A 25552-nucleotide genomic window follows, 5' to 3' on the forward strand; every position below is an offset into this window, starting at 1 on the left:
ACGCTCGCCCCACGCTCGCAGCGGCCACCCTGAGCGCGCCCAATGGCTGCTCTGTCCCTCCCCCTCCGACGGGCGCGCGCGCCGCGGCTCCGCCCCGCCCCACCCCCTGCGGCGGCCGGCGCGCTCCCAGGCTCCTCCCCGCCCTTCCCCACCCGCGGCGGTTCCGGCCCCGGCTCGCACTCCGCCCCGCGCTGCGCGAGTGCCCGCCTCGCGCCTGGCCTCGGGCGACCCTGAACCACCGGCGCGGCGCCCCTCCCAGGCCCGCCCGCGGAGGTCAGCCCCTCCGCTGCACGTGACCGTCTCGCTCGCGGGGGCGGAGAGGAGCGCGGCGCCGGCCCACCTTCCGCATCCCGAGACCCGCGCGCCTCCCGCTGGGGTTGATGCGCTGTTCTCCTCTCTGCGAGTCCCCGCCCCGCGCTGCACTCCCCAGTCCGGGAGGACACTAGTTCAGGGACTGACCATGCTTAATCAAGATCATTCTATTGATATTAATGAATATCTGAGTTACTTCCTTTATTCCCCCCCTCCCCCCGCCAATTAAAGACAATGCTCCTACCTATTAGAAAAATGAAAATCCAAACACTGACAGCCCCAAATACTTGCAAGAATGTGAAGTAATAGGAACGCTCATTCATTGCTGGTGGGAATGCAAAATAGTACAGCCATTCTGGAAGAGAGTTTGGCAGTGTCTTACAAAACTAAACATACTCTTACTATACGATCCAGCAATCGGACTCCTTGGTATTTACACAAAGGAGTTGAAAAATTATGTCCACATCAAAAACCTGGACACAGATGTTTCATAGCAGCTTTATTCATAATTGCCAAAACTTGGAAGCCACCAAGATGCCCTTCGGTAGATGAATGGGTAAACAAACTGGTGCATCCAGATAATGGAATATTATTCAGCACTAAAAAGAAATAAGCCATCAAACCATGAAAAGATACGCAAGAACTTTAAATGCTTATTACTAAGTGAAAGAAGCCAATCTGAAAAGCTACATACTCTTTGATTCCAACTAAGTGATACCATAATGGTGGATAATGTCATTAGTCAAAACCCATAGAACATACAACACCAAGCGTGAATCCTAATGTAAACTATGGACTTTGGGTGCTAATGAAGTGTAAATGTAGATTCATCAATTGTAACAAATATACTTCTCTGCTGAGTAGTTGATAATGGTGGAGGCTATACATATGTGGGAACAGGGGGTACATGGGAAATCCCTGTACCTTTCACTCAATGTTGTTGTGAACATAAAACTGCTCTAAAAAAATAAAGTCTACAAACTTTAAGCTGTACGATGAATAAGTTCTGAGGTTCTAATGTATAGCATGGTGACTAGTTGATAACACTGCAATGTATAACTATAATTTGCTAAGAGAACTTAAAGGTTGACCCCCAAAACATATACATATATATTTATATATTCCTCTTTACCATAAATGTAACGGCTGTGCTCCTGGCTTCTCTAATCTCTTCCAATCATCTATTTTTATTTCTGCTCAGTACCATGCTGTCTTAATTGGTAGAGTTTTATAATAGCGAGTCTTAATATCTAGTAGGTCAAAAATCCCCAATTCACTCTTCCATTTGCTGTTAAGAATCAGCTCGCATGTTCTATGTGGGGGAGGGAGGTGAAGGAAATTCATTTTAGTGTCATAACATCTCTAAAACAATTTGGGGAGAATCACATCTTCTGTAGATTGAAATAAGATTTATTTCTCCATTCCTTTAGTTTTTCTTAAGTGTCTTTGTTCTATAATTTTCTCCATATAGTTGTTGCCTATTCTTGCTAGAGTTATTCCTAGGTACTTTATAACTGTGATAATATTATAAATGGTATCTCATTGCCTTTTCTAAATAGTTGTAGCAGAGTACAGAAATGCAATTGATTTTGTATATTGATTTTGTTTGCAGTATACTTGCTAACCACTTTTATTCATTCGAATACTTCATCTGTAGATTCTTTTGGTTTTTCTACAGGGACAAGATATCCTCAATGACTAGTGATAGCAGTTTCTTCTTCTCCAATGCTAAGAATTCTTCTTTTTCTTCCTGTGTAAGACTTCCTATATAATGCTGCAAAGAAGGATTATCTTATCTTGTTGGTGAAAGGTGTCTTATCTTGTTTCCAATATTAAAAAAGAATGTTTTCAATGTTTCACCATTAAATATCACATCTGCTGAATATTTATACCTTCTAATGATAGTCTGTTCATTTTGTATCATGAATAGATACTGAATGTTATGGAATGCATTTTCTACATCTCCTGAGATTAAATTTTTTTTTAAATCAAGAATTCAGTGGGGGACAGATGGATTGAGAGTTTGGGGTTAGCAGACGCAAACTATTACATATAGGATGGATAAACAACAAGGTCCTACTCTACAGCACAGGGAACTAAATTCAATATCCTGTGATAAACCATAATGGAAAAGTATGAGAAAGAATGCATATATATGTAACTGAGTCTCTTTGCTGTACAGCAGAAATTAACATTGTAAATCAACTGTACTTCAATAAAAAACTTACTCTGCATGCATAATGTGTCACACTGTTCTAGACAGTAGAGGTAAAGCAGTGACCAAACAGATGAAAACACTTGCCCTCAGGGAGTTCACCTTGTATTAAAGGAGAACAAACACAATGAATAAATAAAATGCATAGTTTGTTACATATTGATCAACACAAAAGACAAAAATGAAGTAGAGAGGGGAACAGGTAGTGTGGGGAAGGAGGTCTGCAACTTCAAATGCAGTGGTAGGAATGGGTGTCATTGACAAAATGACATCTGGCAAGAGCCTGCAAGCAGAAACAAGAGCATAGCTTGTATGCAGTAAGCACTGCAAGGCAATATGAAGTTCTGTTACAAATTCTGTGAAGGAAAAGTGAATTTCTGAGTAGGTTCACTGGAAAATATAAATGTTAACATACTATTTTAGTTGCTAATTCCCTATCACAAGCAATGAAGCTTAAAAATCTTACATCAACTATTAAGTAAATTAAAAAAACAGCTGAAACCATTATAACCACCAGTAGTACCAAAGTAGCATTCTTATTAAAAGTATGAAAATAACCATTTCAATATAGAATACAGAAAGATAACAAAAATTATTCTGTTGTTCAAAGTAAATTATTATAAAATTTCAACTTGGGTCACAGAAGCCTATCAAAAAAATAAGTATGGGAAAAGCATAAATGGAAAAAAGAAATATTCACAAGTACAAGACCTAAAACTCATTGTAAGTACTCCCCATAAGTTATCTGACCCAATCCAGGGCTAACACTCTAAAGAAACATGAAAACAAAAAGACAATCACTCAGAGACCAGATGACAGAAAGAGGAAAGGAATCGTTTCAAAGATGTGTTACAGAAAGTTCAAGTACAAAATTTTCAAATGAATATTGAGAATGCAAAAGGAAAAAAGACCCAGCAAGTCTAACTAGCAATGAAATAAATAAGTAAAGACAAAAAGAGAAGGACATCGAAACACACAAAGACTGACCAAAAGAGAATAAGGAAACTCCTAAACCAAAAGGTCACAGAGGTGTCCTATCCAACATTAGCTCATGGGATGATGATAGGTGTTTATGCGGGGGGGGGGGGGGGGGGGTGAATAGGTCAAAGTTAATCTATTAGATTCTTTATGCAGTACATCTCAGAATCTTTCAAAATGCCACTGTGAATTATGAATCACTAACCTACTTTGGGGGTAGGGTATGGGGGGCACAGAGTAAGTACGCATAAGAATGTAGTCTTTCCCATGCCAGCTCACCACGGAACCCTTTATTTTGGACAAAAACAAAAGTCTGTGAGAAAAATGTTGTCCTAAAGGATGGTAAGACAGATGAAATTCATAAATCGCTTTGTAGAGTTAAAGGAATGCTAAAAAAAAAAAAAAAAAAAATTTAAGGACTTTCTGGTTGTTGTTTTTTTCTTTTATTATTGGTAGAAAGCCAGCCAAGAATCAGTTGGACTTACAAACATGAGTACATGGATGAATAAAAGATAGAAAAGAGAATAAATCAAAATTCTGATATATTTTACTGAAGAGGATATTTGGATACAAATGTTGTTATGAAGCAGTCCAACTATGCTAAAGTAAAGAAAGAAAAATGCAAGGGTTGTACTCGTCCTAACTGACAAAAGTGAAATAAATCACCAGGATGGAATGGTATCCAACCAGAGTTCTGGATGCTCTTGAGGACGACTATGAATTTGTAGGCAAAGTTAGATAGAATCATCCAAATAGCCCCAAATCTGGCTCCTACAAAGGCTCTGGAGAAGACCCAATAAAATAAGATTCATTATGGATTTGTTGGAAGTATAGGGTAGGTTGATGGAATTTTTAATTAAGAATAGACTCAGACACTGAAGTAAAAATAACCTAATAGAAGAAACACCGTAAAGTTATAGAATCTATAGATATCTGTATTAATTCTATATCTATAGGTAGATTCTGTACCTATAAAGAGAAATAGATATAAAACACCTGAAAGTTTTTGAAGTGGTAACTAAACTGAGGCAGGAAATAATGTTGATTTAGACTTTCGACACATCTTAGACAACATTCTTCAACAAAGGCTTAAAATATTAAATCACTATCAAAAGAAATATTCTGCCCCAGATAGGAAAGTGGCTTGGTGGCCGAAAACAAAAGGAAGAAATAAGCAAAATTTCAAATATAGTTTATCTCGGGATTTTAGTGAAAACTAGTCTCATTTGTATAATATTGAAAAATGGAGCACACGGTAAATGTTCAGGTTTAGAAATGAGCAGTGAAATGCCAAGCGCCAGAGATAACCGATGGAGAGTTATTTATTTATTTAGTACAGTCCTGGCAATGACAAGGGTCATAGCCAGTATGATCCACGACATTCAAGGAAGCTCTCCACGTGCCAAACACCACCTGAGTCACTGTATGTGCATTACTTTGTTTAGTCTTCACAACTTCCTACAGAAGTAATTGCCATTTTATTCCATGAGTTTACAAGCTAGACAGTAAAGGCTCAGAGAGGAAAGTAACTTCCCCAAAGATCACTAAGGTAAGTAGGTGGCAGTCATAGTAGCTACTAAATGATAGAGCTAAAATTTGAAACCTGGCAACTGACCCCAGAATCCTTACCTACTTTGGGGGTAGGGTATGGGGGGCACAGAGTAAGTATGCATAAGAATGTAGTCTTTCCCATGCCAGCTGACCACGGAACCCTTTACTTTGGCCAAAAACAAAGCACTGCGAGAAAAATGCTGTCCTAAAGGGTGGTAAGTCAGATGAAATTCATAAATCACTTTGAAAGGTTAAAGGAATGCTTAAAAAAAAAAAAAAAAAAAAATCAACTACTGCACCAATGGTTCTCAAACTTGAGCATGCATCAGAATCACCTGGAAGGTGTGTCAAAGACAGACTGCTGGGCCCCATCCCCTCGAGTTTCTGACTAAGCAGATTTTGTGGGTTCCGAATTTCTATTTCTAACAAACTGATGTTTCTGCTCAAGGGCCCACACTTGGAGAAATATGGTCCTAAGCCACAGGTGGTGAAACAAAGAAAGCAAGAGATCACGATAAGAATGGTCTCGGGAAAAGGAGAAAACCTAGGTGAAGAAAGCTGGCGTGGAATTAAGGAAAGGAGGGATGAATCATCCAGTAAATGGGGTCAAGCTAAAATCGCATGGAAGTTTTCCTGGGCCTTTTGCTCCCTGGGTGGGCAAAGAGTCTTCCTGGGACCTCAAACAGCCTACAACTATTCAACCCAGCTTCGGGCACAGTATAAATTTAATGGCAAAAGGATGTCCCCACGTTCAGGATCTCTGTACTCTGGCTACCACCACAAACCTTACCCACTGACAATGCCTAGAACTCCTTTAACAGGAAACAAAACGTTTTACTTTGTAGCAAGAAATAGAAGCTTGAGAAGGAAATAAGTCCTAAAAAGTGAATATATATCGCTGTCTACAGATCTCATTCCAAATGTAAATGACTGCTTATAGATTAACCATAGGTCTAATATAACATGGCATGTCTAATATTCTTAAAATTACAAAAATTCAGTTTTATTACTTTGGAGAGGAAGCATGATGCTACATGAAAGGCATCAAATTTGGTGTTAGAAATCCTATATTTGGGGATAAATGACTTCTGACAAGTCTTTTTTTGTTTCTTTGTTTCTATTTTATTTTTGGCTGCGTTGGGTCATCATTGCTGCACGTGGGCTTTCTCTAGCTGCGGCGGGAGGGGGCTACTCCTCGTTGCGGTGCACGGGCTTCTCATTGCAGTGGCTTCTCTTGTTGCGGAGCACGGACTCTAGGCGCGCAGGCTTCCGTAGTTGTGGCACACAGGCTCAGTAGTTGTGGCGCATGGGCTCAGTGGCTCCGCGGCATGTGGGATCTTCCCGGACCAGGGCTCGAACCCGTGTCTCCTGCACTGGCAGGCGATTCCTAACCACTGTGCCACCAGGGAAGTCCCTACTGCTCCTTTTTTACGTATGAAGAAAATGTCTGGACTTCCCTGGTGGTATAGTGGTTAGGAATCGCCTGCCAGTGCAGGAGACACGGGTTCGAGCCCTGGTCCGGGAAGATCCCACATGCCGCGGAGCCACTGAGCCCATGCGCCACAACTACTGAGCCTGCGCTCTAGAGACCGCGAGCCACAACTACTGAGCCCACGCGCCTAGAGCCTGTGCTCTGCAACAAGAGAAGCCACTGCAATGAGAAGCCCGTGCACCGCAACGAGGAGTAGCCCCCGCCCGCCGCAGCTAGAGAAAGCCCACGTGCAGCAACGATGACCCAACGCAGCCAAAAATAAAACATAAACAAAGAAACAAAAAAAGACTTATCAGAAGTCATTTATCCCCAAATATAGGATTTCTAACACCAAATTTGATGCCTTTCATGTAGCATCATGCTTCCTCTCCAAAGTAATAAAACTGAATTTTTGTAATTTTAAGAATATTAGACATGCCATGTTATATTAGACCTATGGTTAATCTATAAGCAGTCATTTACATTTGGAATGAGATCTGTAGACAGCGATATATATTCACTTTTTAGGACTTATTTCCTTCTCAAGCTTCTATTTCTTGCTACAAAGTAAAACGTTTTGTTTCCTGTTAAAGGAGTTCTAGGCATTGTCAGTGGGTAAGGTTTGTGGTGGTAGCCAGAGTACAGAGATCCTGAACGTGGGGACATCCTTTTGCCATTAAATTTATACTGTGCCCGAAGCTGGGTTGAATAGTTGTAGGCTGTTTGAGGTCCCAGGAAGACTCTTTGCCCACCCAGGGAGCAAAAGGCCCAGGAAAACTTCCATGCGATTTTAGCTTGACCCCATTTACTGGATGATTCATCCCTCCTTTCCTTAATTCCACGCCAGCTTTCTTCACCTAGGTTTTCTCCTTTTCCCGAGACCATTCTTATCGTGATCTCTTGCTTTCTTTGTTTCACCACCTGTGGCTTAGGACCATATTTCTCCAAGTGTGGGCCCTTGAGCAGAAACATCAGTTTGTTAGAAATAGAAATTCGGAACCCACAAAATCTGCTTAGTCAGAAACTCGAGGGGATGGGGCCCAGCAGTCTGTCTTTGACACACCTTCCAGGTGATTCTGATGCATGCTCAAGTTTGAGAACCATTGGTGCAGTAGTTGATTTTTTTTTTTTTTTTTTTTTTTTTAGCATTCCTTTAACCTTTCAAAGTGATTTATGAATTTCATCTGACTTACCACCCTTTAGGACAGCATTTTTCTCGCAGTGCTTTGTTTTTGGCCAAAGTAAAGGGTTCCGTGGTCAGCTGGCATGGGAAAGACTACATTCTTATGCATACTTACTCTGTGCCCCCCATACCCTACCCCCAAAGTAGGTAAGGATTCTGGGGTCAGTTGCCAGGTTTCAAATTTTAGCTCTATCATTTAGTAGCTACTATGACTGCCACCTACTTACCTTAGTGATCTTTGGGGAAGTTACTTTCCTCTCTGAGCCTTTACTGTCTAGCTTGTAAACTCATGGAATAAAATGGCAATTACTTCTGTAGGAAGTTGTGAAGACTAAACAAAGCAATGCCCATACAGTGACTCAGGTGGTGTCTGGCACGGGGAGAGCTTCCTTGAATGTCGTGGATCATACTGGCTATGACCCTTGTCATTGCCAGGACTGTACTAAATAAATAAATAACTCTCCATCGGTTATCTCTGGCGCTTGGCATTTCACTGCTCATTTCTAAACCTGAACATTTGCCGTGTGCTCCATTTTTCAATATTATACAAATGAGACTAGTTTTCACTAAAATCCCGAGATAAACTATATTTGAAATTTTGCTTATTTCTTCCTTTTGTTTTCGGCCACCAAGCCACTTTCCTATCTGGGGCAGAATATTTCTTTTGATAGTGATTTAATATTTTCAACCTTTGTTGAAGAATGTTGTCTAAGATGTGTCGAAAGTCTAAATAAACATTATTTCCTGCCTCAGTTTATTTACCACTTCAAAAACTTTCAGGTGTTTTATATCTATTTCTCTTTATAGGTACAGAATCTACCTATAGATATAGAATTAATACAGATATCTATAGATTCTATAACTTTACGGTGTTTCTTCTATTAGGTTATTTTTACTTCAGTGTCTGAGTCTATTCTTAATTAAAAATTCCATCAACCTACCCTATACTTCCAACAAATCCACAATGAATCTTATTTTATTGGGTCTTCTCCAGAGCCTTTGTAGGAGCCAGATTTGGGGCTATTCGGATGATTCTATCTAACTTTGCCTACAAATTCATAGTCATCCTCAAGAGCATCCAGAACTCTGGTTGGATACCATTCCATCCTGGTGATTTATTTCACTTTTGTCAGTTAGGACGAGTACAACCCTTGCATTTTTCTTTCTTTACTTTAGCGTAGTTGGACTGCTTCATAACAACATTTGTATCCAAATATCCTCTTCAGTAAAATATATCAGAATTTTGATTTATTCTCTTTTCTATCTTTTATTCATCCATGTACTCATGTTTGTAAGTCCAACTGATTCTTGGCTGGCTTTCTACCAATAATAAAAGAAAAAAACAACAACCAGAAAGTCCTTAAATTTTTTTTTTTTTTTTTTTTAGCATTCCTTTAACTCTACAAAGCGATTTATGAATTTCATCTGTCTTACCATCCTTTAGGACAACATTTTTCTCACAGACTTTTGTTTTTGGCCAAAATAAAGGGTTCCGTGGTGAGCTGGCATGGGAAAGACTACATTCTTATGCGTACTTACTCTGTGCCCCCCATACCCTACCCCCAAAGTAGGTTAGTGATTCATAATTCACAGTGGCATTTTGAAAGATTCTGAGATGTACTGCATAAAGAATCTAATAGATTAACTTTGACCTATTCACCCCCCCCCCCCCCCGCATAAACACCTATCATCATCCCATGAGCTAATGTTGGATAGGACACCTCTGTGACCTTTTGGTTTAGGAGTTTCCTTATTCTCTTTTGGTCAGTCTTTGTGTGTTTCGATGTCCTTCTCTTTTTGTCTTTACTTATTTATTTCATTGCTAGTTAGACTTGCTGGGTCTTTTTTCCTTTTGCATTCTCAATATTCATTTGAAAATTTTGTACTTGAACTTTCTGTAACACATCTTTGAAACGATTCCTTTCCTCTTTCTGTCATCTGGTCTCTGAGTGATTGTCTTTTTGTTTTCATGTTTCTTTAGAGTGTTAGCCCTGGATTGGGTCAGATAACTTATGGGGAGTACTTACAATGAGTTTTAGGTCTTGTACTTGTGAATATTTCTTTTTTCCATTTATGCTTTTCCCATACTTATTTTTTTGATAGGCTTCTGTGACCCAAGTTGAAATTTTATAATAATTTACTTTGAACAACAGAATAATTTTTGTTATCTTTCTGTATTCTATATTGAAATGGTTATTTTCATACTTTTAATAAGAATGCTACTTTGGTACTACTGGTGGTTATAATGGTTTCAGCTGTTTTTTTAATTTACTTAATAGTTGATGTAAGATTTTTAAGCTTCATTGCTTGTGATAGGGAATTAGCAACTAAAATAGTATGTTAACATTTATATTTTCCAGTGAACCTACTCAGAAATTCACTTTTCCTTCACAGAATTTGTAACAGAACTTCATATTGCCTTGCAGTGCTTACTGCATACAAGCTATGCTCTTGTTTCTGCTTGCAGGCTCTTGCCAGATGTCATTTTGTCAATGACACCCATTCCTACCACTGCATTTGAAGTTGCAGACCTCCTTCCCCACACTACCTGTTCCCCTCTCTACTTCATTTTTGTCTTTTGTGTTGATCAATATGTAACAAACTATGCATTTTATTTATTCATTGTGTTTGTTCTCCTTTAATACAAGGTGAACTCCCTGAGGGCAAGTGTTTTCATCTGTTTGGTCACTGCTTTACCTCTACTGTCTAGAACAGTGTGACACATTATGCATGCAGAGTAAGTTTTTTATTGAAGTACAGTTGATTTACAATGTTAATTTCTGCTGTACAGCAAAGAGACTCAGTTACATATATATGCATTCTTTCTCATACTTTTCCATTATGGTTTATCACAGGATATTGAATTTAGTTCCCTGTGCTGTAGAGTAGGACCTTGTTGTTTATCCATCCTATATGTAATAGTTTGCGTCTGCTAACCCCAAACTCTCAATCCATCTGTCCCCCACTGAATTCTTGATTTAAAAAAAAATTTAATCTCAGGAGATGTAGAAAATGCATTCCATAACATTCAGTATCTATTCATGATACAAAATGAACAGACTATCATTAGAAGGTATAAATATTCAGCAGATGTGATATTTAATGGTGAAACATTGAAAACATTCTTTTTTAATATTGGAAACAAGATAAGACACCTTTCACCAACAAGATAAGATAATCCTTCTTTGCAGCATTATATAGTAAGTCTTACACAGGAAGAAAAAGAAGAATTCTTAGCATTGGAGAAGAAGAAACTGCTATCACTAGTCATTGAGGATATCTTGTCCCTGTAGAAAAACCAAAAGAATCTACAGATGAAGTATTCGAATGAATAAAAGTGGTTAGCAAGTATACTGCAAACAAAATCAATATACAAAATCAATTGCATTTCTGTACTCTGCTACAACTATTTAGAAAAGGCAATGAGATACCATTTATAATATTATCACAGTTATAAAGTACCTAGGAATAACTCTAGCAAGAATAGGCAACAACTATATGGAGAAAATTATAGAACAAAGACACTTAAGAAAAACTAAAGGAATGGAGAAATAAATCTTATTTCAATCTACAGAAGATGTGATTCTCCCCAAATTGTTTTAGAGATGTTATGACACTAAAATGAATTTCCTTCACCTCCCTCCCCCACATAGAACATGCGAGCTGATTCTTAACAGCAAATGGAAGAGTGAATTGGGGATTTTTGACCTACTAGATATTAAGACTCGCTATTATAAAACTCTACCAATTAAGACAGCATGGTACTGAGCAGAAATAAAAATAGATGATTGGAAGAGATTAGAGAAGCCAGGAGCACAGCCGTACATTTATGGTAAAGAGGAATATATAAATATATATGTATATGTTTTGGGGGTCAACCTTTAAGTTCTCTTAGCAAATTATAGTTATACATTGCAGTGCTATCAACTAGTCACCATGCTATACATTAGAACCTCAGAACTTATTCATCGTACAGCTTAAAGTTTGTAGACTTTATTTTTTTAGAGCAGTTTTATGTTCACAACAACATTGAGTGAAAGGTACAGGGATTTCCCATGTACCCCCTGTTCCCACATATGTATAGCCTCCACCATTATCAACTACTCAGCAGAGAAGTATATTTGTTACAATTGATGAATCTACATTTACACTTCATTAGCACCCAAAGTCCATAGTTTACATTAGGATTCACGCTTGGTGTTGTATGTTCTATGGGTTTTGACTAATGACATTATCCACCATTATGGTATCACTTAGTTGGAATCAAAGAGTACGTAGCCTTTCAGATTGGCTTCTTTCACTTAGTAATAAGCATTTAAAGTTCTTGCGTATCTTTTCATGGTTTGATGGCTTATTTCTTTTTAGTGCTGAATAATATTCCATTATCTGGATGCACCAGTTTGTTTACCCATTCATCTACCGAAGGGCATCTTGGTGGCTTCCAAGTTTTGGCAATTATGAATAAAGCTGCTATGAAACATCTGTGTCCAGGTTTTTGATGTGGACATAATTTTTCAACTCCTTTGTGTAAATACCAAGGAGTCCGATTGCTGGATCGTATAGTAAGAGTATGTTTAGTTTTGTAAGACACTGCCAAACTCTCTTCCAGAATGGCTGTACTATTTTGCATTCCCACCAGCAATGAATGAGCGTTCCTATTACTTCACATTCTTGCAAGTATTTGGGGCTGTCAGTGTTTGGATTTTCATTTTTCTAATAGGTAGGAGCATTGTCTTTAATTGGCGGGGGGAGGGGGGGAATAAAGGAAGTAACTCAGATATTCATTAATATCAATAGAATGATCTTGATTAAGCATGGTCAGTCCTTGAACTAGTGTCCTCCCGGACTGGGGAGTGCAGCGCGGGGCGGGGACTCGCAGAGAGGAGAACAGCGCATCAACCCCAGCGGGAGGCGCGCGGGTCTCGGGATGCGGAAGGTGGGCCGGCGCCGCGCTCCTCTCCGCCCCCGCGAGCGAGACGGTCACGTGCAGCGGAGGGGCTGACCTCCGCGGGCGGGCCTGGGAGGGGCGCTGCGCCGGTGGTTCAGGGTCGCCCGAGGCCAGGCGCGAGGCGGGCACTCGCGCAGCGCGGGGCGGAGTGCGAGCCGGGGCCGGAACCGCCGCGGGTGGGGAAGGGCGGGGAGGAGCCTGGGAGCGCGCCGGCCGCCGCAGGGGGTGGGGCGGGGCGGAGCCGCGGCGCGCGCGCCCGTCGGAGGGGGAGGGACAGAGCAGCCATTGGGCGCGCTCAGGCTGGCCGCTGCGAGCGTGGGGCGAGCGTGGACCGCGGCGCGGCGGTGCGACTCCTTTCCCGGCCCTTCTCCCCGCCCCAGGCGAGGGCACCGTGTGGCGGCGGCGGGGCCGGCGAGGCCGGAGGAGGCGGCTGTGCCCGGGCATGGTGGTCTGGGGCAACGCGGAAGGTGAGCGACCCCCGGGCCGGCGGTGGGGGTGGGGGTGGGGGCGGGGTGGGACTGGCCTCGCGTCGCCGGGCGGCGGCCCAAGCGCGGGCGGCCTGAGGCGGGGCGGGGGCGGCGCGCCGGCCCGGCCCCCGCTGCCCTTGGTCTCGCGGCCTGGGCGGCCCGCGAGAAAAAAAAAAAAGAACTTAAAAATTGAGAGTTGCATATATAATAAAATGGCATGAAACTATACACAAGCATTATCCCAAAACCAGTTTGCTGGTTTTGATACTGTAATATAGTTAGGTAAGATGTAACCATTGGAGGAAACTGGATGAAGCATACATAGGACTTCTCTGTACTATTTTTGCAACTTCTTTTTTACCTCTGATTTTTTCAAAATGAAAACAAACGTCAACAATTTTAGTGCTGTTTTCTTGTAGATGAAATAGTGTCCCGCCATGAAAGCAATGAATTACTGATAAAAACCGAGGGCTACATCTCAAAAACATCATATTGAATAAAAAAGCAAATAGCATAAAAAGATATAGTATGAAGCTCAGAACGTACAACCTAAACAATATATTATTTAGAGATATGGCTATGAGAAAATTAACAAGAAAAGCAAGTGAATGATAAGACACAAACTTGAAGATAATGTTTATCTCAAAGGACTAATGGAGGGTATGTGAACAAGAAAAGGGATTCAGGGTCCTCAAAGGTGATTGTAATGTTCTTTTCCTTAAATTTTTATTAATCACTATTTTATAACAACTCTGAAGTCTTAAAAATGTATAAACCTGATCTTTAGCATTTAATAATCACCTTTATTGAAAAGAGTAAAATTAAGTGAAAGGTGAATAAAATTCAGCAACATTAAACATGTTTGATAGAGCATATAATTATAAGAGCATCTAAGAGAAGATTGGGTTCTAGTTTAAATTCTGGTCTGACTAATTTGGGGTTAGTAGGTTTTGGTCAGTGGTTTTTGAAGGGCGGTGCCTGGGCCAGCAGCATTAGTACCACTTAGATATTTGTTAGGAACGTAAATTCTCAGACCTTACCCCAGACCTACGCTCTTGGGGAAGAGCCCAGCACTCTCTATTTTAACACAAACCCTCCAGGAGGTTCTGATGTGCACAGACTTTTGAGAGTCACCAGGAAGTTCAACTTTCCCACCCATAAAATTAGAAGATAAAACTAGATCAGTGTTTCCCATAGTGTGGTAGATGTAGTACTGATCATGTGCAAGATGTTTTTAAGTGATAGACACATCACCATTTAAACTTTTATTTATTGTAATGTTTGTTAGACTAGGACAGATAGCTTACCAAACCCGTAAGTTCACTGATGTTGTGTCATACATTGCTAAGTTAAAAAGAAAAGAAAGGAAAGGAATCAACTTAATGTCAATATAAATAATAAGGCAAAATAGTAAGGTATGTATAGCAGAAAGTAACACAGCACTGTAAATCAACTATACTCCAATAAAAATTTAAAAAGTAAGGTGATATGAGAATATCACAAAATTCCTGGGGTTAGTTCTTAGATATTAAAGTTTCGGTAGTCCTGAAGAGGATCAATCTTGAAAATATTTTCCATTCTAAAATTCTGAGACTTCATGTGCTTGCTTTTCTTACAGATCTGCCTCCTTAATTTTGCTTTTTAAAATTCAAGCTAATACGTTAAAAATTTAGTCCACACAGCTTGTGTTGGGAGAGGAATGGCCTGTTACTGTGCTTTTGTATTGGGGGATACTTATCTGAGATTGAAAATTTAACCATAGTTAATGGAAAGTGTGGATAATTCACATGCGAATCATTAAAATTAAATATATTAAGGAGAAATCTGTTTTGAAAACATGATTTAATTTTAGAAGCACTTTCTTTCACTACGTGTAGTATTTATAGTGGAATAGGCAGATGGTTTTATGTAAGGAAATGAAATGAGGTTTGTGGACAGTAAGAAACATATTTTGATAATTAGGGATTTAGACTTTGAAAAGTCTATACAAGTTATAAAGAGCTACAACATGACCGGCCCTTTTGTTAAAAAGTAAATTTATTTATTTATTTATCTTTGGCTGCGTTGGGTCTTTGTTGCTGTGTGTGGGCTTTCTCTAGTTGCGGCGAGCAGGGACTACTCTTCATTGCGGTGCGTGGGCTCTAGGCGCGCGGACTTCAGTAGTTGTGGCACTTGGGCTCAGTAGTTGTGGCTCGTGGGCTTAGTTGCTCCGCAGCATGTGAGATCTTCCTGGACCAGGGCTCGAACCCGTGTCCCCTGCATTGGCAAGTGGATTCTATACCACTGCGCCACCAGGAAAGCCCATGACTGGCCTTTTTAACTGGCATTTTAAATAGCTTTTTGGAGATGTAGTTCACATACAGTTCACCCACTTAAAGTGTACAATTCAGAGGTTGTGTATAGCCAGAGAGTTGTGCAGCCATCACCGTGCACAATTCTAGAACATTTCATTACCCCAGAAAGCAACCCTATATCCATTAGCAATTATTCTCCATTCCCTCTACACTCTCAACCCTAGGCAACCACTTATCTACATCTTATTTCTATGGATTTGCCTATTCTGGGCATTTCATATAAATAGAATTTATATTTCATATAAACATAGTGATATGTAGCCTCTTGTGACTGGCTTCCTTAATATAATATTTTCAAGGTTCATCCGTATTGTAGCATGTATCAGTACTTTATTCCTTCTTATTGCTGAATAGTATTCTGTTCTATTGATATTATATGTCACTTGATGGACATTTGGGTTGTTTGCACTTCTTGTCTTTTATGAATAATGTTGCCTGTATGAACATTCATGTACAAGGGTTTGTGTGAAAGTATGTTTTAATTTCTGTTTTATACCTCGGAGTGGGATTTCTGGGTCAGATGATGACTGTGTTTAACATTGTAAGGAACTGACTGGATCTAAAATGCATTCTCATTTAAAGCAAAATTACAAGTTTGCTGAAAACTTAAATACATTTCTGTTCTAATTTATAATAAGGTACCAATTTTGTTTGTCAATGGTTTTATTACAGAATATCTCTCTCAAATGATATTTGGCAAAAATCATCATTAAAATACATGTTTTTGAAAACAGCAGCTTACAAACGGCTGTTCTACATCACAGTTTGTCATCATTTATCAAAATTGTCACATCTTCTGTGACATGGTTCTTTCTCTGCATATTTTATCGCTGCCTGTGTCATTTAGCATTTAGGGGGAAAAAATGTCATGGAATCTGCTTCCTGAGCTGATGATTGAATTCAGATTGTTTTGGTTGACTTTTACAAATAAATTACATGTTAAGAAACTGATGGTAGTTTTTTTTCTAAAATTCTCGTTTCAGCAATAATAAAAATCATACTTCTAAAATAAAAACATAACATCTTGTAGTCTAGCTGCATCTGACACTTGATATTTTGCTGTGTTGCCCTATTAATATTTTGAAGTTACAAGGAGAGATACTTTTTTGTGTAATGAGAATTTATGTTCAGTAAATTGTTAATATTTGACTTTGCCTTACTTTCTTCTAATGCTTTCCTAAAGGCTTATGTACTAAATTACCTACCTTTAGATTTCTTTTTAGGAAAGGTGTTCAAGATATTTCTTTTTCATACCTACTTGTGAAATGAGGTTTTTAGCACCTCCTTGTTATGAAGGAATATTTCTGAAAAAAATAAGATAAACAACTAAATGCAGTGAATAACTGAAGTAATAGAGAAGTGGTAGTATAGAAAAAAGATGCTCCTCAGGGAAGAGAAAGAAAAAATACCAGTTGGACTTGAATGGATAAGATTTATTTAAAGCCTTTCATTGCTGCATGGAGGATAAACAAAAAGAGTAGTAAGGCAGCATGAGGCATTCAGTGTCCTTGTAAAGAAGACAAGAAATATCCTTAATCTCTGAATCTATAACTATATGATTCTACACATAGATCAGCTAAAATCATCCTTTGTTTTATTTCTAGTAGGGATAAGCTGTTGTATGCACAATATTGTAATGGATGTTTGTAGTGAAGACTTGAAGCATTTGGATCATTTGGGAAGTAGACTCAGACAGGGTTTAGTGTGTAGAATACTTGTACGCATGTGGCCTTGGGAACAACATAGTGGGAGGGAGGCAGAGGCGTCAGGATTGGGCAGAAGCTTACGTCAAAGTGTCTCCTTGGCCAGCCTTCCAAGAGAGGTTTGTTGATAGCTTGGATGTGGGGTATGACAGAAAGAGGTGTCAGGATGATTTCAAGGATTTCAGCCTAACTAACTAGAAGGACGAAGTTGTCATCAACTTCATCCTTTGAAAGGAGGTTTGGTGGAGAAGATCTGGAGTTAGTTGGGCCTGTTAAACGTTCGAGATCTGTAAAACATCTATTGGCAGAGGATGAGTTGGTGAGTCCATATGTGAAACTGGAGCCCAGGAAAGAGGTCTGCAGTATATATAAATATGGGGGTGGTCAGCATAGGATAGATGCTAATTAGACCAGGAGACTAGCTGAGACCACCGAGTGAGCATGTGTAGACTGACTTGAGGATGAGACAGGGCTGAGTCCTGGGACACTTCAGCGCTTAGAAATTGGGGCAAATAGGGGAAACCAGCGGAGGAGACTGGGATGGAGCCCCAGGACCCAGCACACTGCTTAACAGCAGTGGGTAGTAGATGTTTATTTAGTGGATAAATGTCCAAAGGGGAGGGAAAATAACATAGGACAATGATGACTTTTATTTCTCCAGGTAGAATAAATTAAAAGGTGAAAAATAGGATCAACTGTTATCTATCTCATCGGTGAATGGGTGGGGAGTGAGTCATGGAAATTAGAATAAAAATAGATGTGTTCTTTTCTATAAAAATAGATGTGTATACATATAAAATAGGAACCGTTCCTTTTAATAAACTGAAGTATTTTTAATGCAGTTACTTTCTTTTAATCTTTATGGTACCTATTGTGCTTGTGTGGCTAATTCTTCGAGAAACTGTATAAAAATGTCCCTTGTGTATAGAGATGAATCCAGTTCTTCAGATTGATTATTTCTGTTGTTTGTGAATATGCTTTAAAGTAGCACATTAAGTAGTTGAAACTCATTTGAGAAATTATCCTATATTTGTATCTCTCTTCTTTGTACTAAATGACAGAAGCATTTCATTTATATATTTGCTTCCATATATTTGATAATTTACAGTAGAATTTTCAGTGTTCTTCATGGTTAAAATTGGTACTAAAGGTGATTTGGAAATTGTGTTGAGCATGTATCTTGCTAAACTATAGAAGACAGACATTTTCTTCAAGGATTTTATATTCTAGGTGAAAAAGTTAAAACATTTATGGAAAGGTACATAAACAATTTTCTTGGGAAAATATACAGTTATGTCATTGAAACTCTGAGTCCTGTCTTACACTGAGCGGGACATTTATTAAAGAATAGACTGAAAGTAGAAATATCTGTAAGCTTGAATTTTGACAGAATGAAAGAAGAATACAAAAATCAAGCTCACAAACTCAGCTGCCTTGATGTGGATGAAGCTTCTGTAAACAGACAGCTACTGTCCTTGAATAATAGTTCACATATCTTTTAAAGTGAATTAAGCTTTGGTTGTATTGGACCTGACCTGTCGGTGAGAAGGAGATGGCTGAGTCCAGGGAGGCGTGTGAGCTTTCTCAAGACAGACTAGAGTCGCTGGTGACTGAGACAAGTAGTGAAACGTTATTTCAAGGGTTGAAATGTGAATAGGAACCAGTGATTTAACAATGCTCATCTCTAACTTTAAGCCTTTTCTTGAGCCAGAAACCTTGGTTTTTTATGAGAGTTTGAGATTCCCTGAAGATACAACCTAGGTTGGACAGTTACCCAGATCTATTATATATTTAAGCTCAGGAAAGTTATGTGAACTGTGTTACTGCTTCTTGTTTTTGTGAATTTTTGGTCCAGGCTTTCAGAAAGACCTGAGCTGAACTCTAGGACAAAGCTTGTGGTGACCACCATTGCTGTTTCAAGCCACTGTCCTCTGTGTTTCTTTCTGTCATTCAGGAATTTTGTTGTCATAGCTCCTCTGTTACTGACTTGTGTGTGTGTGTGTGTGTGTGTGTAGGGGGTGTCCTTCATTTGTAAATTCTGTAATCTTTGGACCTTGGATGGAGATGGTAAATACAGAAGTCTTAGAATAGAATTGGTCCCAAACTATTTTGAGAGAAAACACAAAGCATATTAAAACTTACATTTTCAATTAAAGCATAGGGAAACCATTCACAAAAAGGGTGCAGAAGTTGATGCTGTTGTTTATTGTGTTATATGCTGGTTATAGGCCTTCATTTTACGGTTATTTCTCTGAAATGCAGTAAAAAAAAACCCCAAAACCAAAAAACAATGCCTAGCACCGTAGCAGCCCGTATGAAATGAGGCATATGCTGTTTCTAAGACTCACAGCATGTTTTTCTGATACTGTGTTTGTCCATAAACATGTTGATGGTAGGTGCTGTCTGAGGCAGGGGCGGTTTTCCTATGGAAATCCTCTCTTGAACATACTGGTTTCTGATTCCCCTTGAGGAAGAATGAAGCTCCTTTTTGCTTCCTTAGCAAATTTGATACTTCAAGTATTAATAACATAGCCAGTGGTTGATATGTATCTTGATGACTTACAGGTCATCATGATGGCTGCTCTGTCATAAGTTGCTGTGGTTTCAGAGTACGTTAGAACTCTACGCAGCGTTTTGAGGTGGGAGGGAGCTGAGGTGTAATGAAAGAGAAATTCCCTGCACAGCAGTGGTGATGCCTTAATGATAAAATCATCTTGCTCGGTCTCAAAATCACTGGGTCTGCCAGCAACAGCATTAGATGTGAAGTCTGACCTGGGCTTACATTTTGATTTTGCCATTAAAAGCGTTATGACTTTGCCCTCAGCACTTCTGCGAGTCTAGAGGAATGTTAATTACTAAATTAAAACAAATGTATGAGATCCTTTTGATGGAGTAGAGTGTAATATCTGCTGAGTGCCCCAATATACATTCAGCCCTCTAGAGGAGAAGACTTATAAGTGGTAAAGAGTAGGCTGCTTTTGGAGAAGGAAGCGTGAGGTGAGATGGCAAATTTGGGAATACGTTTTCTAAGGAAGGCCTTGGAGGAGGCCATCATTCTGTAAACCTGAACTTGAGATACAGCAGTGTCCGTTTTGGGGATAGGAGGTCTCTGGGGCATTTATGATTGGGAGTGTGTGAAAATACTGATTCAGAGCCACGAGACCCTGTGACATTGGCTGCATCTAACCCAGGTCTTTCTCATTTAGGGCCCCAGACTAGGGAAGCTACAGTTATCTTCTGAAAGATAATAAAAAAGATGATCTTGCTGCTCTTAAAGTGAAAGAATCCAAATTTTGGTGAAGAAATGTTTTAGGGACAGGATTGCCCCCATGTTTTTAATATCACTCTTGACTGTTTATTTCGCTTCTTATTTGGGGAAAAGGATATGGAAGTTCAGGTTGGGAAAATTACTTGGAAGAGTTTCTTAAGAATAACCTCATTAGATAGTTTGTGTGTAGATGTGAGAATAGAGTTTTCTTAGAAACAAATGATTTTTTTTATAGTTCAAATATTTTATTTTCCTTAAAGATAGGAGTAGATTTTATAGTTTGAGACTCTTGCTATTATTTAAGCAATAACCAATAAATGTGAGTAAGTAGCAATTATTTAGGAAGAATGATATAATGATGAACTATTGGAAAATATAAAAACTATAGATAGCATTGTGGAATTGGAAGGGACTTATCACCTGATTTGATAGACAGTTTCTCTCATTATTCAGCCTCCTCACTGTAAAATGGTCAAAATATTAGTTGATCCAGAGTTATTTTAAGGAATAAAAGAGAATTTATTCATTCAACAATTATTTATTAAGTGCTTACTAGGTGCTGAGGCACATGCAGGTTCAGAGGATGTGTCTGTGTATTAGAAAGAAGAAAATCCTGGCCTTCATGGATTTTACTGACTAAGAGGCAAGAGGCTTTACCCAGTGATGACAAACGTGATGAGGGCTTCCAGTGTGCTCCCTGCAGTGGTGTTTTAGACTGAACACAGTGCCTGATAGTTGTGGTAGAAGAAGACTAGCACCAATGTGTCTTGGATGCAAAGTACACCCATTATCTCATTTAAATCTCACACCAGTTCTATAAACTAGGTCTAGTTTCCCCCCTTTTACAGCTGAGCAATGTTGTGTTCTTTTAGGTCTGTGATCAAATCATGGTTATTAAATAAATTAATGAGTAAACTTGGACCTAAAGTGTGGTCCAAGGTCTTCAGCCAGATAGTGGCAGAGCTGGCACTAGAACTGGTTTTGACTCAAGCTCAGGGCTCCTTTCATTGTACCACATTGCCCCTCAGAGCGTGCATGGGCAAATAATCGTATGTACCATGGTAGATAGGAAGAGTGCACAGTTTCAGAGATCCCATACTTGCCAATATGAAAATCATTTCACACAGTACAAATAATAACAGTGAAATCAGGGCTGCTGGCATCCTCAGTTTTAATTCCCATCGCTAGTTACATTCAGTTATCCAGTGAGATGGACTTTGAGCTGTGGATTTAGTGTATTAAGTAATAGGATCCAACTCGAAGTTTTCTCTGGCAAGCTATTGGCTGTGAAGTAAATTCAAGGCTATTCATCCAAAACGTAAGGTGTCCTGAAGTAGATGTATATGTCATCTTGTCTAATGGGTGGGTTGTGTGAGAGATTTTTCTTTCCAAATTGAGTCATTGGAGACCATTGCTCCTATTACTGCCTTTGAAGTCCTGCAGCTGGTGAACCTTTGGTAGTTGAGATTTCTTTCTCAAAAAACAAAAACCAAAAACATGTATTATAAGTACTTGTAGTCTAGTTGTGTGTGGGTTACGTGTCTTAATTAGTAAAGTTCTAGTGAATGTCTTGGGATTTCATAAAAACTTCAGTAATAACAACTAAAAATGAACATTTCTGATCCTTTCTCGTGACCCCATAATCAAATCCAAGTCAGTTTCTACTCTCTGCCTGCTATCCTCCAACTCTGAACCATCTTGAAAATACTTGTTTTTTCTAAACATTGTTAGTTTAGGGAGTTACTTGGAGTGAGAGAGTCTCTTTCCTTTGGCTTCCTTTGGGTCAGCAAAGCAGAGGAGTTAGTTTTGGAGGGTTCTCCTTCTATGCATCATCAATTTTAGTCCTTGGCAACGTCTCTAGTCCCAAAGAAATGATGTGGGACTCCCCACGTCTTCCAGAATTTTTAGAAGGCATGTGATGTATTAACAGTACCTGCGTCTCTTCTGTAATTCATTTGGGCTCTGCAAAATGCCAAAGTGTATCTAATAGAGCAGGACAAGACATGTGCCTATTTTCTTAAAAGTCAACCTTAATTTCGTGTCACTCCAGTCTGCCGCTGGTCTACCTGATAATTAGGATTTTAAGGCTTATGAGTAGTTAGGGGCGCTCCTAGTCCAGAAAGGAGATGCAACTGAAAATATGACATATATTGGCACTACCACTGCAGTGCTTTGGGTTTAAATATTCATCAGACAAAACTAAACTCTATGAAATGAATGCCAGGATAGACCAGTCTCATCCTGATTTCCTGTCTGGAGTCTATTGCTATAAAAGGTGTATATGTTTACAATTCCTGCCCCTAATAGTCCCTTGCTTCTGTAGAGCAGTGTTTCTTTCCCAAGCACTTAAATATGTTTGATTTTACCCTTGCACCTGTCTTTTAAGGCAGACACACTCAAGTTGACACACAGTTTTTCTCATGACAAGGACCAGTTGTGATTTATGGCCATTTACAGGATGTCAGTGATGTGGAGAGGGTACATTTTGAGCGAACAAGGCTATATATGTATATCCTTTCACTTGGCAATAAAGAACATGGTAAAAAGCTGTTTTCTTCTCAGTGAAGAGCCCTTAGGCTAACTTCCTATAATGTTCACCTAATGTGTTACTATGTTCAAGTCACCTTAACAAATATTTCTTGAGTGCCTGCCTCCTGCAAGGTATTCCACTGGCTGAAGTGAAAGTTTCTGTGAGAAGCCTGATGTATAGAATTTGGAAGTAAAAAAATGCAGTGTTAGTGTGGGTCTTTACTGCTTTAGTGGAAAAGAAAGTGTTATGAGGTAACCTGTCTTTTCCTTTATGAATTAGGCTTGTTTAGCAAGAAACGTATTAACCAAAGATGAAAGGTAGATTCAGAAACATTTATTCACTTTTAATATGAGTGTAAACTTTTATTTTCACCAGAAATTCCTAAACACCTTGATGATAATAAAGTACAACCCTGATTTTGGCTTTTAGGGCCATGGATAAAAGATTTGTAGACTTACTGAAGAGTAGATTCTATGAAAGCACAGACTCCTGATAAACGCTGAGTGCCCTGTAGTCCTCTAGATCAGCGGTCCCTAACCTTTTTGGCACCAGGGACCAGTTTCGTGGAAGACAGTTTTTCCACGGATGGGGGGTTGGGGGTATGGTTCAGGTGGTAATGTGAGTGATGGGAAGCGGCAGATGAAGCTTCGCTCGCTCCCCGCCACTCACCTCTTGCTGTGCGGCCAGGTTCCTGGGGAGTTGGGGACCCCTGCTCTAAATATCTGTCCTAAAAGTGGAAGAACCAGTCTTTTTGTTGGTGAGGACCCAGTGGCCTCCATCATTGTAACTACTGTGATATAACCTGTAGTGTGTGATTGAGAAATAATTTAATACTGTTGACAGGGGTATTTGTTGCTTATTTTGTACATTTGCAAGCAGTTCTTTCTTCCTCATGATACTCCTTGCATTAATAGTTGAGCGAAATGGCATGATGAGTCAATAAGACTGCTTTCCCTGTGACCAGAGTTGTCAGGACAAGTCAAGGTCTAATCAGACATTTTCATTTCATTAAGTTGGACTTTTGCCAGAGCCTTTTGGAAGCCAGCATAACACTTGTTCTTGCAGGTCATTGGCCCAGACACAGTCACATGATTACACCTCCATGCGAGAATGTCTGGGAAATGTTGTTTTATAGTCTTGTTTCGGAATAAAAATCAGGGTTCTGACGTTAAGAAAAAGGCTACTGCTGAGCTACCCCAATTCTTTTCCCTACCTCCGATTTCTTCCTGATACTTAGATGGAAGATCTGGCTGTATTCCTTTTCTTGAACTCTGTGTGGCATACTTGGGTACTTCATGTCCTAGTCTTTCAACCTGAGAGGAGGATCCTTCAAGTTTTTGCAGCTTTCAGCTCCATGAGCTCAGTAGGAGTATCCTTGAAGCAAAATAAGAACAGGGTGTTGCATGCTCTTTTTTTTTTTTTTTAATTTCAGATTTTAATGATCAATTTTAGTTATCTATGCAAAGTGATTCATGCAGATCATAAAATTCTTAGAGGAAAAGGAACCCTGGGACAGAAGACATGGGTCCACTGAGGGCGGTAGTCATGGTTTGCAAATAAAAATTGTGACTGCAGCCAGAAGAAGGAACAGTGGGTGCTGAGAAAGGAAATGACAGATAACCATTCCTAGAGGGTTTATTTGGCTTTTTAGAAATAAGTAAACGAAAAGTTCCCTCTAGTTTGCTGCTTTGAGTCTTCCCTTTGAACACATCATCTAGGCAGAGTTGACATAGATGGTTCTTTTAATTTAAAATCTCTGTAGTCTTCAAACAAGGAGGCCCCATGCAGGCAGTCTCATAGATGGTTGTCCATGAATTACTCATCTGTCTTCAAGAAAGGGAGTTTCTGATTTCCTTCTAAGAAAAGGATTTGCAGGATGTGGCGGGAACGAGGAGAGTGAGGCCTTCAACTTCCATGCATTTGTAGACATTTTGGAGGCAACTTGAACTCTTTGGATCATACTTTAATCCCTGATACCTAAGGATGGCGATCCTAATTTCAGCATCTGGGTGGTATTCATGAAAGACTTCTGGTTGAATAAGTTAGGAAGGATGCTCATATGAATAAACCTTATTATATGCCCCAGTTTCTGGGCAGCCTGCAGTACCGAGTTCTGACCTGGGATGAGGATGCCTTGTGTGGAGCTAGTGCCACTGAAGCTCTGAAGTCTCATCCAAGATGGTTATTTTCCATGTGCTTCTGAGTAGCTGTTTCTTTGACTTTCTAATAGCATGGATACTCAGCGTAATCACAGACTCCTAGATATGGAAGTATCTGAATGATAATGTAGTCTAATTTCAAAAGAAATGAGATGAAAGAGGCCAAGTGACTTGCTTCAAGGTATCTGGTAGAAAAACTGGTGTTAGAACCTTGGTTCCGTGTTCTCAGTCCAGTGCTGTCTTGCAGTGCACTGAATTTCTCAGGGAAAATGAGACTAAATGCGGTGTTTTTCTATGTCCTCCTTTGCTCCTGGTACTTAACAGACCTGGAATCTACTCATGTATGTGTCAGGTTTTAGATCAGCAATAGGCTCACTGATTATGGAAATAATTGGGGAGATGCGGTATGTGTG

At 39.6% G+C, this 25552-nt stretch overlaps 1 protein-coding gene across 5 annotated transcripts in view; it reads left to right on the plus strand.

Moving 5' to 3' along the window:
* The first annotated feature begins 12959 nt into the window (after positions 1 to 12959).
* LOC309653702 (uncharacterized protein) overlaps positions 12960 to 25552 on the plus strand; it is a 45626-nt gene continuing 33033 nt past the window's right edge. For 4 of the 5 annotated variants that reach the window (XR_014259377.1, XR_014259378.1, XR_014259379.1 and 1 more), the window contains exon 1: positions 12983 to 13125. Coding sequence is in view for 1 of the 5 variants with exons in the window: in XM_082478540.1 (XP_082334666.1) it covers positions 13101 to 13125 (25 nt within the window). In the remaining 4 variants the exon portion in view is untranslated. Of the gene's footprint in view, positions 13126 to 25552 lie in introns of all 5 variants that reach the window. The other variant, XM_082478540.1, reaches the window with a different exon arrangement.

This window comes from Balaenoptera physalus, assembly GCF_965194825.1.
Source record: "Balaenoptera physalus genome assembly, contig: HAP1_SCAFFOLD_943, whole genome shotgun sequence".
In the NCBI taxonomy this organism is placed as follows: Eukaryota; Metazoa; Chordata; class Mammalia; order Artiodactyla; family Balaenopteridae; genus Balaenoptera; species Balaenoptera physalus.